This window comes from Hemibagrus wyckioides, linkage group LG14, assembly GCF_019097595.1.
Source record: "Hemibagrus wyckioides isolate EC202008001 linkage group LG14, SWU_Hwy_1.0, whole genome shotgun sequence".
Classification (NCBI taxonomy): domain Eukaryota; kingdom Metazoa; phylum Chordata; class Actinopteri; order Siluriformes; family Bagridae; genus Hemibagrus; species Hemibagrus wyckioides.
This window is the reverse complement of record NC_080723.1, coordinates 13933345-13952541: the sequence shown is the minus strand read 5'-3', so window position 1 is coordinate 13952541 and position 19197 is coordinate 13933345. Positions and strand designations below refer to the sequence as shown.

Sequence of the window (19197 nt, the reverse complement as noted above, 5' to 3'; positions counted from 1 at the left end):
AGAAAACGGTTCCTCTAAGGTCTCGCGCTACCCTTTCTGTGTTTGAGAGTGTAGTGAAGACTCACTCCAGCCTGAACTCTGGCTCCCACAGTCAGTGAGAATTTGATGCATCTAGCATTCACAGGAAATATACAGCATTGAGAGGCCAGCTATTATTTCAGACTTAACCATTCCCACAAACCGGCCGTGTCGAGTAATGGCTGTAATTACTTTGCCTGCAGATGGATGACATTTCCAGGTATAACGTAATTCAATCACACCAATTCAAGTTCAATTCTGATCCTGTTAATTCCCCAATATCCCCTCTCAGCGCAGCACTCAGGCCGTAAGTGAGTTAGCAGCTTATAACAGGCACTATATACGCGAGGATCAATAAGACAGGTAGACAGCGGAGGAAATGACAGCATGCAGAGCAGCGCGCCAGCCGCCAAGCCGCGAGCTCCTGCTCCACTGTCCGCGTTTGCGCAAAAAGTTCAGCGGCGTGGAAGGATGCGGTGGGCGGGGCAAGACAAGCTAGAGGGCGGGCCTTGCTATATAATACTTCACTCTGAGAACTTTTTGCCTGTCGCCTGGATTTGGGGACAGCGTCACACACATACACACACACACATACATACACACACACACACACACACATGCACACATCTCTACAGTACAATCTGGGAAAACTACCTGTTTTTTTCCTACCAAATACGACGATTTATTTTTTTTTCTTCCTATTTCCTGTTTTTTTTTTGTTGTTGTTGTTTTTGATTTTTGTAACACTGACATGGAGCAAGAACACAACCTCAGTCACCATCCTGTTTGCCACAGTTGCTTGAGGAGAGACAGTGGCACGAATAAGGTAATTTGATCAGCTTTCGTTTTACTGGCTGGAACTAAAATGCTGCACTTTTACTGATGCAAATCTGCCAGCTGTTTAAGAGAATATAAGCATACAGAGTGAAGGTGCAAACATCGCGGAATTCTAAAATCATCTGCTGATATAATCATGCAAACAATCCACACAGGTTTAAATAAGGTTTCGCCTGGTTATGTAAGTTGTGTTGTGTTCTTACTGTTATTAGTCTTCTTAGTGCGTCTCCTGACCAAAATAACGTGTATTAATGGCAACAGCTGATCAGCACTAGGGGGCGATATTTGGTAAAGGCAACGCAATTATATGCTGAGTCTGGACAGACAACTTGAGTTATTGAGTGGTTAGCAACTTGTGAAGAGTTGTGCAAGATAGGTACTGGGAGATAAAACCAGGTTTTCGGCCTGCACAAGCAGTTCTTCCTTTATCTGCCTAATCATCATGGAGGAGGTAGTGCTTTTGTGTGTGTGTGTGTGTTTGTGTGTGTGCGCGTGTGTGTGCGTGAGAGAGAGAGAGAGAGAGAGAGAGAGAGAGTGGGAGAGATTGAATACGATAGCATTAATCTATTAAAATTGCGGCAAGATGTGGAGATTAATGACAGGTGGTGGAAGGTACATAGCTACTTTCTCCAAAAGGTTTAAGAGGTTTGGACCTGAAACAAGCTGCCATTACAGATTTAAAACGCGTTGAAAATGGGTTCAACCCGGGCTCGTTTTTAACTGTCCGCCTTGCATTTTCTCCGCAGGGCCGAAAGCTGTGCTCGTCGAGTCAGATGCTCGTATGCGCGCTTGTTTTATCCTTCTGCCTATTTGAAATCGCTGCAGCAGAGACGCTGTGCGGCGGAGAGTTGGTGGATGCGCTGCAGTTCGTGTGCGAAGACAGAGGCTTCTATTTCAGTAAGTACTTCAGCATGCACTTTATTTTCTTATCCTATCTCCAAAGTTAAAACTTTGGTGTGTTTGGGGGCGGCGCGTGAGCGCGTCTTCGTGGGTAAACTCTGCTGCAGGTATGTTTGCGCGCGCAAGGTTTCAAGATCGAGATTAGATGAAACGTTTCTAAATCACGATTAGATCTGCACCTAAATTAGGAACGGTAACTAAACTATGACAGCTGCACGCCTGAAGTCATTATTAAAATAAAACAGCCCCGCTGGATGAGAAGGCCAAGCTGGCGACGCTGGGCGCGCACTTGCTGACTGGGCGCATTCTCTGCTCCATATCTCTGATTGCATATGAAAGGGACGCGCACAGTTAAGTGGCCCACAATGGCGCGTCTGTTTACTCGCGCATTCCGAGAGAGAAAGTAATAGCACCCAAGTGACATTCCGTTCACCTCTCGAGTAGTGTTCCCAGGCTACATGTTGCTAGTAGAGGTAGAGATAGGAGTATAAATACCTTGCTTTGATGTCAGACCAATAACGTGACAGATACTGATATTGTATCCAAATAGTTGTATATATATATATATATATATATATATACAGAGAGAGAGGGAGAGAGAGAGAGAGAGAGAGAGAGTTTTTCAGTTTTTCTGTCATGTCTTTCTGCTTTAAAAGTCAAACACATTATTAATTTTTTTTTCTCCCTCACACATTGACAAAACAGACCTTTGTGTTCTCTTTTGGCCACAGAAGCCCCAACTGCCCAAAGAGATCATTATCCAATTTAGGCCAGGACAGTTTCTTCCCCTTCGTCCAGTTCCACTTTCCCTCATGTCATGTTTCCTGTCCTGCTATCAATTCCTATCTATTATCCCTTCGGAATGCCAGGAGACGGAAACTAATTATCGAGGGTACATCTTATCAGATTTCCTGCTCTTCTTTGTCACGTGTCACTTCCCTCTCTTTAATGTTGGTTTTTCCTAATCCATCCTGCCCCCCTCACCTTTTGTGCTCACTCTTTATCTGTTTTGCTCTGTTTGCTGAGATAGCAAGAGACAAGGTCAAAAGATATCCGGCATTTTTAATATTTACACATCACAACAGGATTCTGGCCTTCAACCTGATCATGTTTTGCCCCAAGCCTTCCTTCGATGCTCATGTGGAACTGTCATGGATGTTTATGTATTCACTCGGAGGAATTTCAAATGGCTCTATTAGACATCTTAACAAGATTATCTTGGGCAAGCAGAAGATCAAACAGAGTTCTGTGAATGCCTGCAACCTCTGTATTTTCATTCTGATTGTCAGCTGTCACATGTTTACAGGTCTGAGTGTCTGTTGCACTCTAATTATATTAGTATGCGTTTAGATAAGATATAGGATTCCCTTCTATTCCATCAGATAATTGATCTCTATTGTTTGTATCCACAGGTAGACCAATAAGCAGGTCGAATAGCCGACGTTCTCAGAACCGTGGCATTGTTGAGGAGTGTTGTTTTAGGAGTTGTGATCTTGCACTGTTGGAACAGTACTGTGCCAAGCCAGCCAAGTCAGAGAGGGACGTTTCAGCCACTTCCCTCCAGGTCATACCTGTGATGCCAGCATTAAAACAGGTATGTATGCCACCATGGGAAACAACACTTTTGTGCTATCACACTCAGCATCTACAGCAAAGTGTTTGTACAGAAACTATGTTTTCCTTCAAAAGAGCTGACAAAGTGGAAAATGATACAAGACCCGAAATAGAGGTTGCATGAGTTTTTTAGGGAGATTGTTTACCTCTTAGTAGTGAATCCATGCAAAAGTATTGTATGGAAAGAAAGTATGATATGATATAATTAAAACCAACATAACTGTTACACTGGAATTGACTGTTTTGTTTAATTAGTTTGTTCTGTGTCATGTTGAAGATTTTAGCTAGTGTAGTAATTTAAGCTGACTCATCCTAACTATGTGGATTTCCTTGTCTGCTGGGGAAGTGAATCATTTAGACAGATTCCTTGATTTCTATTTGAACTTGCTCAGGACCAGTGGTGCCTTTATAAACAATTTTAGTTGGAACTGTTGATGTATACACAATAAGAAACATAATCATGATTGTTTTTGTGTCTCTACAGGATGCCCCAAGAAAGCACGTGACTATAAAATATTCCAAATATGAACTCTGGCAACAGAACGCAGCCCAGAGACTACGGAGAGGCATCCCAGCTATCCTGAGATCGAGAAAGTTTAGGCCTCAGGCAGAGAAGAAAAAGGGCCAGGAACAGGCCAATGTCCACAAACGTCTTATCACACTTCCCAGCAAACGCCCTCCCTTATGGCATCCCACAGAAGACTACATCAGCCACAAGTGAAGACAGGACAGTTTGCACATGAGTTACGAGAGTAGAGGATCATGGCTTTGTATCTGGCATAATTTCTGTGGTGGTCCTCTACATCCTGCCTCCCTCCCTCACACATACATGTTTGAATTCTTCCAGTCCTTACTTTTGCTGTTTGGTTCATCAACACGGACAAACGAGACTGAAATAAGGATGGAAGATGACAGTTTGGGTGACTGAAATTCAGGTGGATGCTAAAAAATAATAAAGAGGAGCAAAGGAAGCATATGTGATGAAAGAGATACAAGGCTTTCAAGAGTCAAGGACAGTCGTTTTGGAGGACCTCAGAACATGCAGAACTGCTAGCACGGACAGTAAGCATTCAACAACATTCTCCCATGGCAGAAGTATATCTTCTCAGTTAATCCTTATCCTTATTAGTTACTTTGCACCGCTCACTATAAAGGGACATCCACACTGTTAAGGAATTGTTTTGTAAAAATTAGATTCCTGTTCCAGCACCTTCTAATCACAAACAAAAAAGCAGAAAAGTGTCTGCAAATTGCACATTGCCACGGATTACGTCAAAGTTCTTGTTGAGTAAATAAAGGCACTATTTTTTTACGGACAATAAACGTGTAGCTCAAAAAAATGTCATGGTGCTAGCGTTGTGAATGGACTCAAAGGAAAGGAGGTTTGAAAAGCACGTTTTTTTGTTCTTCAAATAATTATTAAGCTTTCCGTTTTAAGGAAAGTGTGACTTACAAAGAGGTCAAATGAGCATATCGGCTGTGGCAATGTGTGAAGGGGGTGCCACTGTGTATGGACGTGTCTGGTATCAAAATGTGCAACAGTCGCGCCGTGCCCCCCTTGCTTCAGTTCTCACTGCACTCAATTGAAGGAGCTGTACGTGAGGACGCAGAAAGGGTGACGCTCAGGCCTGGACTGCACATAGCCCTGGCCTTGCACTGCAGGAAGTGGGAGTAAAGGGACTTGGAATAAGTGGGATGTTTTTTTTAATCATCTGTTTTCTTTTCAAGAAGATGTTTAAAAAAAAAAAGGTAAATCAAAACCTGTTCAGTCTCTGGTACCGTGATGTTCCTGTTGATGCAAAATGGACTTTTTTTTGGTCATTTACTTTGAGATGTTACTTTACTGTTCTGAAGAAAGGCACAAATATCATTTCAAAGGGAATAAATACGCAATAATTTCAACTAACATTTATTTTTAAATTTGTATCAGTAGTATTCACATGCTTTTGCCTGAAAACAGATACTTGAATATATTATATAATTTTAAAATATACATCCATATATATATATATATATATATATATATATATATATATATATATATATATATGTATATCTTAGTTTCCAGGGACGTCATGTTATATTCTTTTAGTCTGAGCTGTATCTTGCATAATGAGCCGCCAAGCTTTTTGTTTGTTTGTTTAAGTACAAATATGGGCACTGTATAAAGGCATTATTTATTTTGTTATAAAATATATATATATGAAAATTGGTCCAAATACAGTAATATACATAGCACTGATGCTCAACTGATGGAATTTATTTTATATGCTCTCCTTTTCCCATTGTACCTGTACTGCTTTTTTTGTAGATGCTTTGTACCAAAAATATTCCTTTCTCCTTTTGGTTTGCCACTGAGCTATTTCAGCTATTTTAAAATGACTATTTAAACAGCAGAAGTACCCTGGATTGCTTTGGCATGTTGTCACAAAAATAGGCACATAATCAGAACACTCTTCACATCTAGCTTCTCTCACATGGCTTTTTGGTCTGCCAAATGGATTTCTGTTATTAAAAATACTCATGCTTGACTTATTACACTTCTATATGCAGTGACAATAATTGAAAACAATAGTCCTGTTCTAAAGGCAATGGTGATGTCATTATTGGCATTTTTGGGGTATTCATTAAAGTATACATATATATTCAATGTAGGTATCAGTATCAAATGACCGCTTTATATATCAGCTCTGAGTGGTGTTTCGAAGCCAGCGGCTGGATGGAGATGTAATATTCTTTGACACCATTCTGTAACTGCGTGAATCTTAGTCACAGATGTGTGTAAAGGGCAGTTTCTATTAATGTAGAGATCTACTGACAGCTGAAGTTCTCGTCACCTTAGTGTTCACTGAGGGGCACTTAGGTGATGCTTATCCCATCATAACTGTGGCCACTAACAAGGAACCCACTTCTATTCTCTTTCTCCATGTCATACATCTGGCTTTTGGTGGGACTGGTTACTTCTTCCATACGACAATAATAATTAAAAAAAAATCTTGATCATTCATTGTTAAAGGGCTACCTTAATAAACCATCATTAAGACAGATTTAAAACTCAGGTAGAAAACAATACAGAGAGTCAGAATGTATTTGGGATTTGGGACTATCAATAATTGATAATTATGAACAAATTTCTTTATAAATATTTACCACACTTTGGGATGGAGTAAAATGAGCCAGTACTGTTACTGAATACATCATGTAGTATCATAACCTGAAAACGTTAATATACCACTTTGCCGCTACATTCCTTCCTGTCTATGTATCCTTATCAGTTGTTTGATTAAACAGTGCAATTATTATTATTATTATTATTATTATTATTATTATTATTATTATTATTATTATTATTATTATTATTTTCTTAGTTCCTGTGAGGACTGCATCCACTCTTTTGTTTGAACAGATTTCTTTGTGAACATGAAGGTAAAACATAATCCGCGTGGGACGTAGAGGGATCTTTGGCCTATCCACGTCCATGCAAACATACTAGTATCAGTAGCCCACTCAGCCTGTGTGTACGTTTATTGACTTAACCTCTGCACGCTAGAACGTCCAAAATGCACATTTCATGTACTTTCATTTTTACTATCAATAAAGAAAACATTTTATGAAATACATTTTGCTGATGTAGACATTTGTATGGCTGTGCATTTCGGTGTATGCATGCCTGTTTTCTTTCTGCTTTTTAATTGACCCAAGATTACCTGGAAGAGTCTTATAACAAACACTCACAGTCGATTATGTGTGAGTATGATACTGAAAGAAATCACATTAAAATGTGAGAAAATGTGCAGCTTTGCACAAGAGGTTTTTAAAAATTGTTTAGACAGCTTCAGAAATTCAATTAAGAATAAATTCATTTTTTGTCAGATTGCACAAATGGTATATACACATGCATTTGAATTTTCATTTGGTGCAAAGTTCAAAAGATCACGTTCTAATTAACATTTCTTTTTAAAACATGGGGCTCTATTTTGCATGCCCTTTGGAGACCCCCCCATCCAGTGCAGAGCAATCATAAAACAGTATTTTCCTGATGTCAACAGATTAAATACAACAAACTTATTTATGAAAACTATAAAAAAAAAACCCATGCGTTGCGGTGCGGTGTGACATGCGTTTTCTCCCCTGTTATATGTTTCACCCAAATGAGTATGGGTTCCTTTCTGAGCCAGGTTCCTCTCAAGGCTGCCTCCTCATATCATCACCACTGTCGCCTCAGGCTAGCTCATTAGGGATAAATGTTAGGGATAAATAGTAACATAACTTTGAACTTTTAATTTTTTAATAATTTAAGAATTAATCATTTTTTTTCTATCTTTTTATACTTCTGTAAAGCTGCTTTGAGACAATGTCCATTGTTAAAAGCAATATAAAATGAATTGAATTGAACTGAAAAGCGATATCCAGTGATATCAGTGCAGTTTAGTTCACTTACAACCCTAAAAGCTGACAAAAAAAAGGTTCACAACAACTGAAATTATATATCACTACAAAAATTTCCCCCCAAAAATTCTCCTATATGAAAACTACAAAGAGTGTGAACTATTGTTTACAAGTCAGAAACTATGGTTACATAATTAGGAGGCCCTCCTCAGAGATACTGGTTGATTGGGAACTGACAATTAGATCACATTGTGGTGCACTGGAGAAATACAATCTCATCTTTATACGGCGTCTGGCTCTGGTAAACATGGTGCTGTAAAGGATGTGGAATGAAACTGATTTCATTATGAAAGCAGGTCCTTTGGTTAAAAGAGAATGACAACAAAACATCTTATTTAGCTTTATTTCCTGAACAAAATAGAAGAACAAAAATGATGTTCAAACAAAAGTTTAGAACGGGTTGTACCGGTCACATCGACCTTATGATATGACCCCCTTTTGCCTCTATTGAGACTGGAGCAATTAGAAGCAGCGATACTTGGCAAGGGATATACGAGCAGGGTTTTATCCAAGGAGACTGGCTTTAGCCTCTCTGGCCTGGCTTACCAGTGACAATCCACTTTCAAAAGCTGGCTGGGCATTCAGTGCATCCCGTGCATCCAACCAAGCCGAAGTAATTCAAAATGTGTATGTGTGTGTGTGTGTGTGTGTGTGTGTGAGAGAGAGAGAGAGAGAGAGAGAGAGAGAAAGAGAGAGACAGACAGAGAGAGATGTGTGTGTTCTTCACCTGATTTCTGGTGTCTGTGGCTTTTATGCCACCAATAGAGCATTCACCTATGTAGGTGGATAAACACAAGCATCCTTCAAAAAATACAGGTATATCATTTATTTTTTAGATCTATACAAAATACATACAGACTTAGGATATAATGGCTACACAATGATGAATACACATCTCTTATTTTAATATTACATTACATAATGTATATATGACATTTACCTCTGCCATCCTGATCGGAGTATGCACCCAGTGCTCCCAGGGTCACCTCCAGATCCACTACGACTCTGACCAGGGGGTTACAGAGGTTACTGCAAGTGAGTAAGTGACTTTAATATTACATTTAATACTGAATTAGACAGTACATATAACTGTTAATTTAATATAATGAATATTCCTCTTAAGCAACATTCAACCATATATACTGAACATGCAAGGAAAAAAATAGTTCAACCTAAAATCCGACTTATTTTTCAATTTAAAAAAAAAATCTAAAGGAAAAATGGAAAATAAGTAAATACTTGAAATATTTTGAATGAACAAACCTTTTTACTGACAAAATTTGAAAGATCATAAATGCAAAATAAGAACTGCATCATTTATCAGGGTTTTAGAAACCAGATCATGAAACGTAAATAATATATAACCATTCCCATTTAAATACCAAACAGATTTTTTTTTTCCAAACCTTCATCTGCTCAAACACAATAACCGATATCCTTCAGACAGAGATTTGTTTTCACAGAGGTGTTTCTATTTATTCAGCCGATATTGTGTTTCCTGGAACCTGAGGCTATACTCATCTTGACGTCTTAATTGCGAGACATTTAGCGACCTATTGTGTGCGAGTTGTGTGCTATTCTGTGAGATCTGATTAACAGTATTGAGTAGCACATTCCTCCTTTTCAGTGAAGAGCATCAAGATGATAGGAAAATGTGCTGATGGGCTTCAGTAGTGTAACCTCTCCATTTCTACACCTGGCATCTGTGTGCTGTGCTGATAACATGTCAGTCTGCACAGGTCATTGCATTCATTTTGTTATGAAAGTACAGTAAAAAAAATAAAAAAAATAAATAAAAAGTAAATTGTAATAGGTTTGATTTTAATGGAAAGAAGAACTTCCAAAAAAAGCAGGGCTGTATTTCTGCTTAAAGAAGGGAAAGAAAATGAAAATATATATAATGATGTTTCAACATGTTTAAAGGCTGAATTCAAGGTAAAGAGCAAAATTTTTCTTATTAGAATTTCCCATGAATCCACAGTATTTTGCTTTTCTTTGCTTAACCATTGTTAATAACATATTTTCTTATGGGAAAAAAAAAGCATCCTTCAACATTACAATTGCATTGTTCATGCTATCTGGCATAGTTTATTGTATCTGGCTCTTGAGGTAATAAATTGCTTAACATCAGCCCCATGTTTGCTACAGTGGTTACTCATTCAGTCATTTGATTTAATCAGATTTTACAGTTTGTTAAATGTGAATAATCCAAACCTTTCACAAATGTTAAGAGCAGTAAGAAATGTCTGTGTGTTCACCAAACAAGCTGCTGATACTAAGCAAAGAGCTTACACAAGGCCTCATACGCATCACTTTTCAAAGTGCAAAGTGTGTTTGAGGTTTCATTTCCCCATTATCTTCCTCATCATCTGGACTTTTGTCCCAAATTCAAGATTTGTTTTTATATTAGGCAAGTATGATAACACTCAGAAATTGCGCTAAAAGCCGTATACCAGCATTTGATTGAAGGTTTTGTTCAGAGGGCAGTTCGCTCGTGTGCCTTCTTCTCCCACATGGAGACAAAACAGCAATTATCAAATTACTTTAAAACACCAGGTCGAAATCTGCAACCACACAGTCCAACGTACAGGCTGTCACAAAAATACAAACACACAGACATCACTACTAATATCTGGGACACAATGACATAAAAGGGATGCTGCATTATCAAAACATGACTGCCCCAAATCAATTGTGTGTTGACACTGACAGAATAGCTGTGTCCCTTAAGTTGTCTTTGTCATCTCTTTTCAGCGGAAAAAGTCTGTCAGTTTCATTTTAATGCTTCACTAATGCAGGTGGGACGGTGTCCAGAAATGCTTCTCTACAGCGCTGGCCTGTGCATTTGCACATTATGAATGACAATGTCTTTTCTGTTTGTCAACCACACACGAGACATTGTGGCTAATGATGGGTGGCAGTGTGGTCTGTGTGTGAGTGTGTGAGGCTGTGTGTGTGTGTGTTCCAGATAGATTGGCATTATTATAATGAAAAGTTTGCAGTAAACTATTAAGGAAAAGCAAGAACTACACATTTTCACTGGGTGCCATTTAAAAAAAAAAAAATGATTTACTATACCACATGATGGTACATAATTTATACACAAGCAGCTAAACTGGGAGAAAGCCTGCTTTGCTGTGACTTCAGTAACTCCTTCTTTCCTCTATGAAACTTTTCCATTTCCCTAAAATGTTAGTGCTGGCGTAAAAAAGCAGATCATGCTGTTTTCACACCATGGTCATCGTAAATGTCTAAAGGGGTGAAATGTTTGGAAGGGTTCTGGGTTACATTTAAAGCTTGGAAAACATAACAGCTCGCAGCTGCATGCTCTGAATGTGATACTGAGTTCTCCAGTAGTTAATGTCATACATTAAATGCTGCATAACATTTAGCTGATGTAAACATCAGGCATAAGGGGGACTGTTGTTGTGACGTTATGAGTTAAATAGATATAAGTCTAATGATTTCACTTCACTCTGGAGTGATGTGTTGCCTGTGGTTAGATGTGGTGAACGCTGCAAGTACAGATTTGTTCATAATAGAGTTATTTTGTTGTGGAAAGGGGTGAAAGATGCTCACACTTGAACGTCAAGCAAGCCAATAATACATTCTCAGAGCATGGCATAAAACATCTTATTTTCCCCTCATATTAGCTTTTCGAAAAGCTCCTCTGGGGGATCAGAGAGCTTTCAGTGCCCAAAGGCAGTCATTATGTTAGTAATTCGATCACTCTTAGATGTGCCTGGCTTTTCTGTGCAGGTAAACATGCATTATGTCCTACGCACCAGACAGACTGTGCGTGTGCGCCACGAGTATGGTGTGTAATTTTGGGCCTTAAGTGAACGTTTACTCGTCTGCACATAACACAAGCCATGTTATTTGTCTTGGTATAAGTTGGCCAACACTTTCCTAGATGACACTGGATACGAAGGAAACCCAGACAGCTTAAAGATGTTCATCTCTATACGTAAGATCTTAGTATACCGTAGTCATTACGTTTCACACAACATTCTGGGGAAAAGTTCAATCACACCAGTTATTTCCGGTGACTCTTTCTTTCTGTATGGCCTGTCTTTGGTCCTGGAGACAAGAGAACAATTAAGAGAACAATGGAATTAAAAATAGTAGCTGATGGTAAAAAACATTTGAGAAACACTACATTCACTGCATTTATTGTACTCAAATTCATTTATATTAACATAGTTGTAATCTTCATTTAAAAATGTCCAACATTTGGGCTTAATTTCAAGAGTTTATTCTCTTAAAGCAGACATTCTCAAATGATTTGTCATCTGGAAACACTTTTACTGTAAAATCACTTCCATAGACCCCCTTTTGTGAACATTATTTAAATCTGTGCGTGAAAAATTTGCCAATTTATTAGATCCATAGAGTGTTCTGTTTCTGAAAATTATACTGACAGAACACATTAGGTCCAAGACATTATTTACAAGCATACTTATTTTTGAGTTATTGAGGTTTGGGTTAAAGCCATTCAATTCAAGAGAGCAGTCAAATAAACTAACAACTATAAGTACTCAATAATAAATGTAATACATTTTATAATAGTGGGTTGTGATTTCCAGCAAAGTAAAAAAAAATATATAAAAATTACAGATACCTGGCTATCCTTCATGGCCTGGGGTGAGCCTGGACTTTAAGAATCGGAGTCTTAAAACCCAAAAATGATTGCTTCACAAAAGTGTTCCTCTTAGCATCTTAACTTTTTTTTTTTTATATTACATGACAAATGCAAAGAAAACAAACGAATCACATATTTTATAAATGTAGCCATTCCTGAGAACAATGCACTGAGGTCAAGAAGAAAAACATTAGTCATATAACATCCTCTTATTCCTAACACCGCCATCCTATTTGCTTGTTTTATTTCCCAGAGAATTACAGATAAGTGTGACTTGTTTTTGTTTTTCCCTCTCTTAAAACTGTTCTGCTCTGCATTCCTTACCATCCCAAAGTTCCAGTAATGCTTATTATAGGCACCATTTCAAAATCAGGAATTCAGAGCATTGTCCACACATCCTCACAGCTCTTGACAATTCAGAAATATGTTGTGAGAGTAACTGAGAAGATCGGGGAAAGCATGATGAGAATCTGGAATCCTTGTTTTATTAATAGTGTGTTGTGTGCAAATTGCATGAGTGCCGAGTTCATGAAGTGCCAAACAAAACATGATCAAGGTTGTGGTCTGGGTGGATATGTATCTCCTGCTGCTGTAAATCACACAACACCACAAATACAAATACACACATGCATGTTTCCTCAGCATGAGGTTTCCGTTAAGCCATTCAACTATGCCTCGAATTGAGTAAGCTCCAGGTCATTCATGCGCAAATGAATATTTGATAGTGAGGAACTCCAAAAAAACACTTAATTATGATGTGCTTTAGCTTGACTTAGCCATATTCTAGACATATCATTTTAACAATGTTTACTTTTATACCTCCCCTTTCCATCCCGACATTATAATGAAATTGATTTATTTATTTTTCTTGTTTTTCCTTCTTCTTCTTTTATTGTTTTTTTTTGTGCATTTATTTCCAGAGTTCTGCTTTTGCTGTTTTCTGAGTGTTTTTGACATTTGAGATCTGCTGGCTGACCTTTCTCCAGCTTGTCTGTTTCTTTCACTTCATTTTCATTACTTCCCTAAAGTTTTATAGAAACGCATCATGTGCTTTTTTTATTGCCATTTGGGAGCTGTGCAGTGTGGCAAATTGAAGGGGCGGGACAGTAAAATTCCCTTTTATGTGGCTTTGGAATTCCAGAATGATCTTGCTATTCCAGGAAGAGCCTGGTCTTGACCCAGCACCTTCGTGGTTATACTCGAAACTTGCACCCTTTGCTGTCCTGTCTTTTCCTCAGTACAAGTCCCCTGTTACAGGACCTCATCCATTTTGATCAGTTTTATCTCTTGGCAAGCATGTCATGTCCTGAATATTTAACCAAAAATAATATCATGTTGTACCAATCAAACCAATAAAAGATAAAGTAACTTGTCTGCTTCCAGATTTTAAGTGTGTTTTGGATCCAGTATGCGAAACTGCATACTGTTCAGACCCTGCTTTTCACTCAGCCTTAGAGATGATTCAGCAACCTGTTACCGTACAGAGGGCCGGCTCAGTTCAGCCATGGAATGTGACCTGTGACATCAGTGGGTCTGCTTCACAGAGGCCAGAGTCTGAGGTGGGTCCTCAAAGCCTCTGTTTTTCCCCTTTAAATGCAGTGGCATGCTTTGAAGACATTTGCAGTTTTGAGTTTCCTAAATAAGCCACCTTTGACCTTTGTCCTCTTTTCAGTCACTGACACACACAATCCAGGCAGCTGGAAACGAGTGAAGAGGGAGGGGGTTACAGGGAGGAAATATCGACATAAAGGAGGAAAACAGAAAAAAATGAGAACAAGAGCAGATGAGGAAAGACTAATTAATCCTCTCATTGGTCCTGAGGCTTTGATTGAGCCACTAGGCCCGCTCTCTATACAGATGCTTCGATGCTTTTGTGTCACATTCTTTATCATCAATAGCAACTTTGAATTAATTACTCTTCTGTAAAGAGGTGTGGGGGTGAGACAGGAGGAGGAGTGTGAGACAAGGCTTTAGAATTCATCCTGGGCTTTTGTCGTCTTAGGGCTCTTTGTCTCTTGTCAACTTCTTAAGCCAGCAGATTATATGCTATCAGAATGTGTCCTCAAATGGTGGTGGAGAGAGTGTAATGTCAGCAGATAAAAAAATTATGTTTCCTATTTATTTTTTTATTGATGCACACATGTCCAGACATTTATTTCATATTTAATTTGTACTCCCTGAGTTACATTAAGTACATCAAATTAAATTACATTGAAAAATGAATGTTAGTCATGTAAGGAGGCAATTGCAGGGAGAATGTTACTGGGTTAAAAATAAATAAATAAACAAAATAAATAAATAAAATAATAATAATAATAAATCAATTTAATATATATATATATATATATTAAGTGTGTTGTATAAATCCAGTGCACTTCCGTTAAGTTGTCACTTACCTTTAAACAGAGTTTTTGTTATTGGTGTAGTTCAGAGATTCCTTCTTGGGATTGTTTTCATTGTAAATGCTTGGTTTGGTTTTACAAAAGGGCTTCTTCTGAGCATCATTTTAGGTGCTTTTCTCTTGTTTCACAATATTTTGGATCACTATTTGAAAGGTCATTAATATATCATTGTAAATCATTAATATATACATAGTTGAGAAACTATGTTTAGGAACTCAAATAGGCTTTACTTTATGGAGTTTTTGTAAGTGTTCCTGGAAAGAAGAACTGCCAATCTATCCTCTTCCTTGACTACATTACCTGTGAGGTACCTCAGAGAGGTACCTTCTTGGGTATTTTTTTATTTTTAAGATGCTTCTGTTTGGTTTTACAAAAGGGCATCTTCAATGTACTTGCTTACCTGTCCAAGATAGAATGGCATGCACTAATGGGTGAATAAGTAGTGACATAAGTAGTAGTTTATGGAAACTTTGTTTCGAGAAGGACAGAAACTCTCATTCTGCCTTTTGCCCTGCTGTAGTGTCTTCTAGATGTGCTCTTGTACACCTGATTAAGAAAAGTAACTAGCATAGAGAACACGGTTTTCAAATCATGGCAGACCAACAAAAAAGTGGTGATTTAGGCAGTGTTAGGTATCTCTCCTAACTCATGGGGTTTACAGACACCAGAAATGGCAATGGGAAAACCTGGAAACAAGCTTGATCCAGAAGATTTTTGGTTAATGTTCCCACAGCTCTGGTAGACCAAGAATAACAGGGTGCTTAAATGAGTCCATGACCAATAATAACACCTGCTTACTGCGGGCTGCCATAATGATGAGTGGGGAAGGGGGGAGGACTTTCATGGGGTTGCCCATTTTTTGCCCTGACTCAGAGCTGAAACTGGCATTCTGTGGTCAGCATCTGGAAGAACAGGCCAGACACATGTTTCTCATAGGCCCTAGAGAATATGAATGCTGGAATATTGTGAAAGTTAATACCTCAAACTAATTTGACCCAGGAGTGTTGACCTCAATATGTGTACTCACTGTAGGCTTTGTGAGGAACTTTTAGGCAACATACTTCAGATTGTCTTGTTCTTTCAAAATAGAGACACAGTCCAGCTCGCACCCTCTCCTGACTCCATGGATTACAGTTTTCCATCACCACAATGGATTTATGGCCTTTGTTGAGCGTCATTGGGTCTTGGAACAAAAAACACCCCATGTTGTTGCAGCAATACGTTGGCTAGGCTTGATGAAACAACAGGCCATTGTTTGATCACTTGATTATACAGTTTAAATATTAAGCCTTCAAATATTACATGATTCTGAGAAAATTGTGAATAGGTCTGTTCTGCAATTTCCTCTAAAAGGGCACAGGGAGTGTGTAAAATAAAATACAATAAGTAAAATAAAGCTTTGTGTAGTCAGTAGACATGTCCAGTTTTTTTTTTGCCTTTATTTTTATCTTATGACCTTTACACAACTCAGGAGCTTTTTCAGTGCTCATTTAGTTTTACTACCGTTCCATTACAAACCTACAATCAGTGAGGGCTTAAAGCCCAATCATTTGCAAGAAATGACATCACTTTTCTAAAGTTTGTGAACCTATCTCAGCTGGATAGGGAAACACAAAGATTTCTCTTTCTCTGCAGAGCGGAGGAAAAGGAAATGAGTAGGAAATGGTTAGAATATTTTCTGCAGTGTAAACAGTGCATGACAGACGACTATTCTGTCACAGGCGTCTATTCAAAATAAATATGGACGTCTTGGAAGCATTGCCACTTCTAAGCATCATTTTAGGTGCTTTTCTCTTGTTTCAGAATATTTTGTTTATGTTGGAAAATGACCTGATCATGTATATAAACAAAGATAGTTCATTACTGTGACTGATAGTGTTTTAGAACTCTAGAGAATAGGCTATGCTTTAAGGCCTAGCTTAGAGTTTTTGTAAGCATTACTGATAAGCAGAATTACAAAAAGAAAAGGATGCATGCTGGGGTTTAGACACAGTAAATGTTTACACATCAACATGGCAAAAGGAATGCAGCATTTTTTTCTATTTGTTATCTGCTAAGGCCTATACTGTCAGTGGGAGTAGGCTCTGTTTAAACAGTTTAAAGCCTATGTTTGCTTCTCTGGAGGGGAGAATATTGGTGATCATTTTTCTCTTCTTAACAGAACAAATAACAATGTTTTAATGCAAGAGTGCTTTACACAGGGGTTTTGTTGGGACACAGTGTGGAGTCTATTCCTTGTCTAGTAATTTAGAACGGGGCTTCATGATTTAAAAGGCATGTGTTGACATACAGCATACCTTGTATTCAGTGGTAATAAAGCTTAGTACTGTCATATCACTCACTGCTCTAACACTGCTGTAATTCATTTTCTAGTTAGCCCATTACTTAGTGCAGATGTCCATGAGTAATGAATCCAGCACTAAAACTCTTATACAAAGAGCTAAAACCAAACCAAGCCTTTAAATTAATGTGTTCTCAGAATCAATATAGTGAATACATAGTGAAATAGTACAGGTGAGCTATTTTTCCATGATGCTACACCTGTGTGGTTTCAACAGGGTGCCTATAAACACAACCAGCTGTAAGGAAAAAAAAAGATATGGTATGTATTGTACCATTCACACAGTATAAGCAGGTGACACTTGGGAGATACTAATAGTATACGGTATAGAAAATGGTACTGAAATACCAGCATGGATATTCTGGGCATATGAATTGTGGCATTTATGAAACATTTACATGAGTGGAATCAAATTATCAAGAGGCATTTACAAACATTAAATCTTTTTACACTTATCTAATGCAGAATTTCACAAATAGAAGCAATCATTCATTTGTTCCTGGTCAGGGTTTCAGTGAATCTAATCCCAGGAACACTGGGTTTAAGGAGAGAGAAGTCACCCCAAATGGTATGTAGGTTCATCACAGAGCATCATGCAAATAAACATTCACAAATTCATTTAAGCCAAAGGTCAATTTAGCATAGCCAATCCACTGCCTGCTTGTTTTTGGACAGAGGGAAGAAACCTGAAAACAGATAATCAGATAATATTTTGTCATAGATTTAGTTGATGTTAAAGATGAAGTTGATTTAGCTGACAGTAACAGACTTTGAATAGGTTTTTTAAATAGTAATAGAGAAGTCCACAAGTTGTATGATTTCCAAAACTCATTTGTAAGGAACAAAGCTCTTTCAGTTCCTGTTAGCAATATTGTGTAACACTCTTTTAATAATAATAATAATAATAATAATAATAATAATAATAATAATAATAATAATAATAATAATAACAACAACAACAACAACAATAATAATAATAATTTATTAATAATAATAATTTATTATTATTATTATTATTGCAGTTACAATTAAGTGATGCTTAACATGCTGGACAAAAATACCCACTGTCATGCTGGAAAAGGTTTGGGACCCTTATTTTCAAAGGTTTCCTAATCAGTTAACAAAGAGAAATCATAATGCTACAGCATACGAAGACACTCTTCAAACTGCAGTATGTGGCAAAAGTTTGGGGAAGACTCACATAGGGTTGGATAATCATATTTGGTCATTTAGTGTAGCTAGGCACTTGTATGGAAGTTAAAACCATAGAAGGGAAATGTGACAGAAAATTAAATGGGTCATGGTAATCAATGTTACATTCAAGTTTTTCTAACAGGAATATAGTCACGTGCAAAAAGTCAAGTAACAATCTGTCCTATCATGAGTGTTAAATAAAATCTTCCAAAATCAATGAGCTTTACTTAATTTGAATGTTCCCAAGACAGGTTTCACAACACATTAACGCATGAATCTAAGACTGTCTGAGACTGTTATCCATCTAACCTTTACTAACAGAGTATAACATCAAGTTTACAGAGTACTTTGGCAGTGTGCTTTGTGCATGTTGCTTTTGTCTATAAAACGTCTAATCTCTGGCAGCTTTAATTTATCTTTCAGCAGCTAAACTGTTCCTTGTGCGCTGTCCGTGGTTCTGAACATGTTTGCACAAAGTTCTCGCCAGGGTAGATTGGCCCCCATGTGTTCCAGCATGTCTAATGACCTCTCTCACAAGCTCAGAACTCTTCTGTAAAGTTCCACTATTAAAATATTGACAATTACTAGGCCATATTCAGAATATTTTTGCCAGCCATTTAGGTTATATGTCCCTTAGCTACCACCTCAAGCTCAGGCAATTCTGTAAGACTATAGCTATATATATTACCCCAACAAAAGGACCTCAACTCTACCACATACTCTGGTCCCCTCTCAGTTCTAAAAAACAAGTCAGTGGATGGCAGGTGGATTGACTATTCTTAATTGTCCCTAGATGTTAG

General features: G+C 37.9%; 1 protein-coding gene across 2 annotated transcripts; it reads left to right on the top strand.

Moving 5' to 3' along the window:
* Positions 1-548: 548 nt before the first annotated feature.
* igf2b (insulin-like growth factor 2b) lies at positions 549-5805 on the top strand. Of its 2 annotated transcripts, none has more exons than XM_058408408.1 (4): positions 549-844; positions 1602-1752; positions 3168-3349; positions 3854-5805. In XM_058408408.1, exons 1-4 carry the CDS (start codon positions 770-772, stop codon positions 4088-4090), a joined length of 645 nt encoding a protein of 214 aa, XP_058264391.1. In that variant the 5' UTR covers positions 549-769; the 3' UTR covers positions 4091-5805. The 2 variants fall into 2 exon arrangements, with proteins under 2 accessions (XP_058264391.1, XP_058264392.1); XM_058408409.1 differs by lacking the exon at positions 549-844 and adding an exon at positions 1165-1306.
* The last annotated feature ends 13392 nt before the right edge of the window (positions 5806-19197 follow it).

Bases quoted from the DNA above. Each gene is read 5' to 3' on its own strand.
- igf2b (XM_058408408.1), top strand. From the start codon at position 770: ATGGAGCAAGAACACAACCTCAGTCACCATCCTGTTTGCCACAGTTGC. The intron at 1,753-3,167 runs GTAAGTACTTCA...TTGTATCCACAG, and splicing joins AGACAGAGGCTTCTATTTCA to GTAGACCAATAAGCAGGTCG. The intron at 3,350-3,853 runs GTATGTATGCCA...GTGTCTCTACAG, and splicing joins TGATGCCAGCATTAAAACAG to GATGCCCCAAGAAAGCACGT.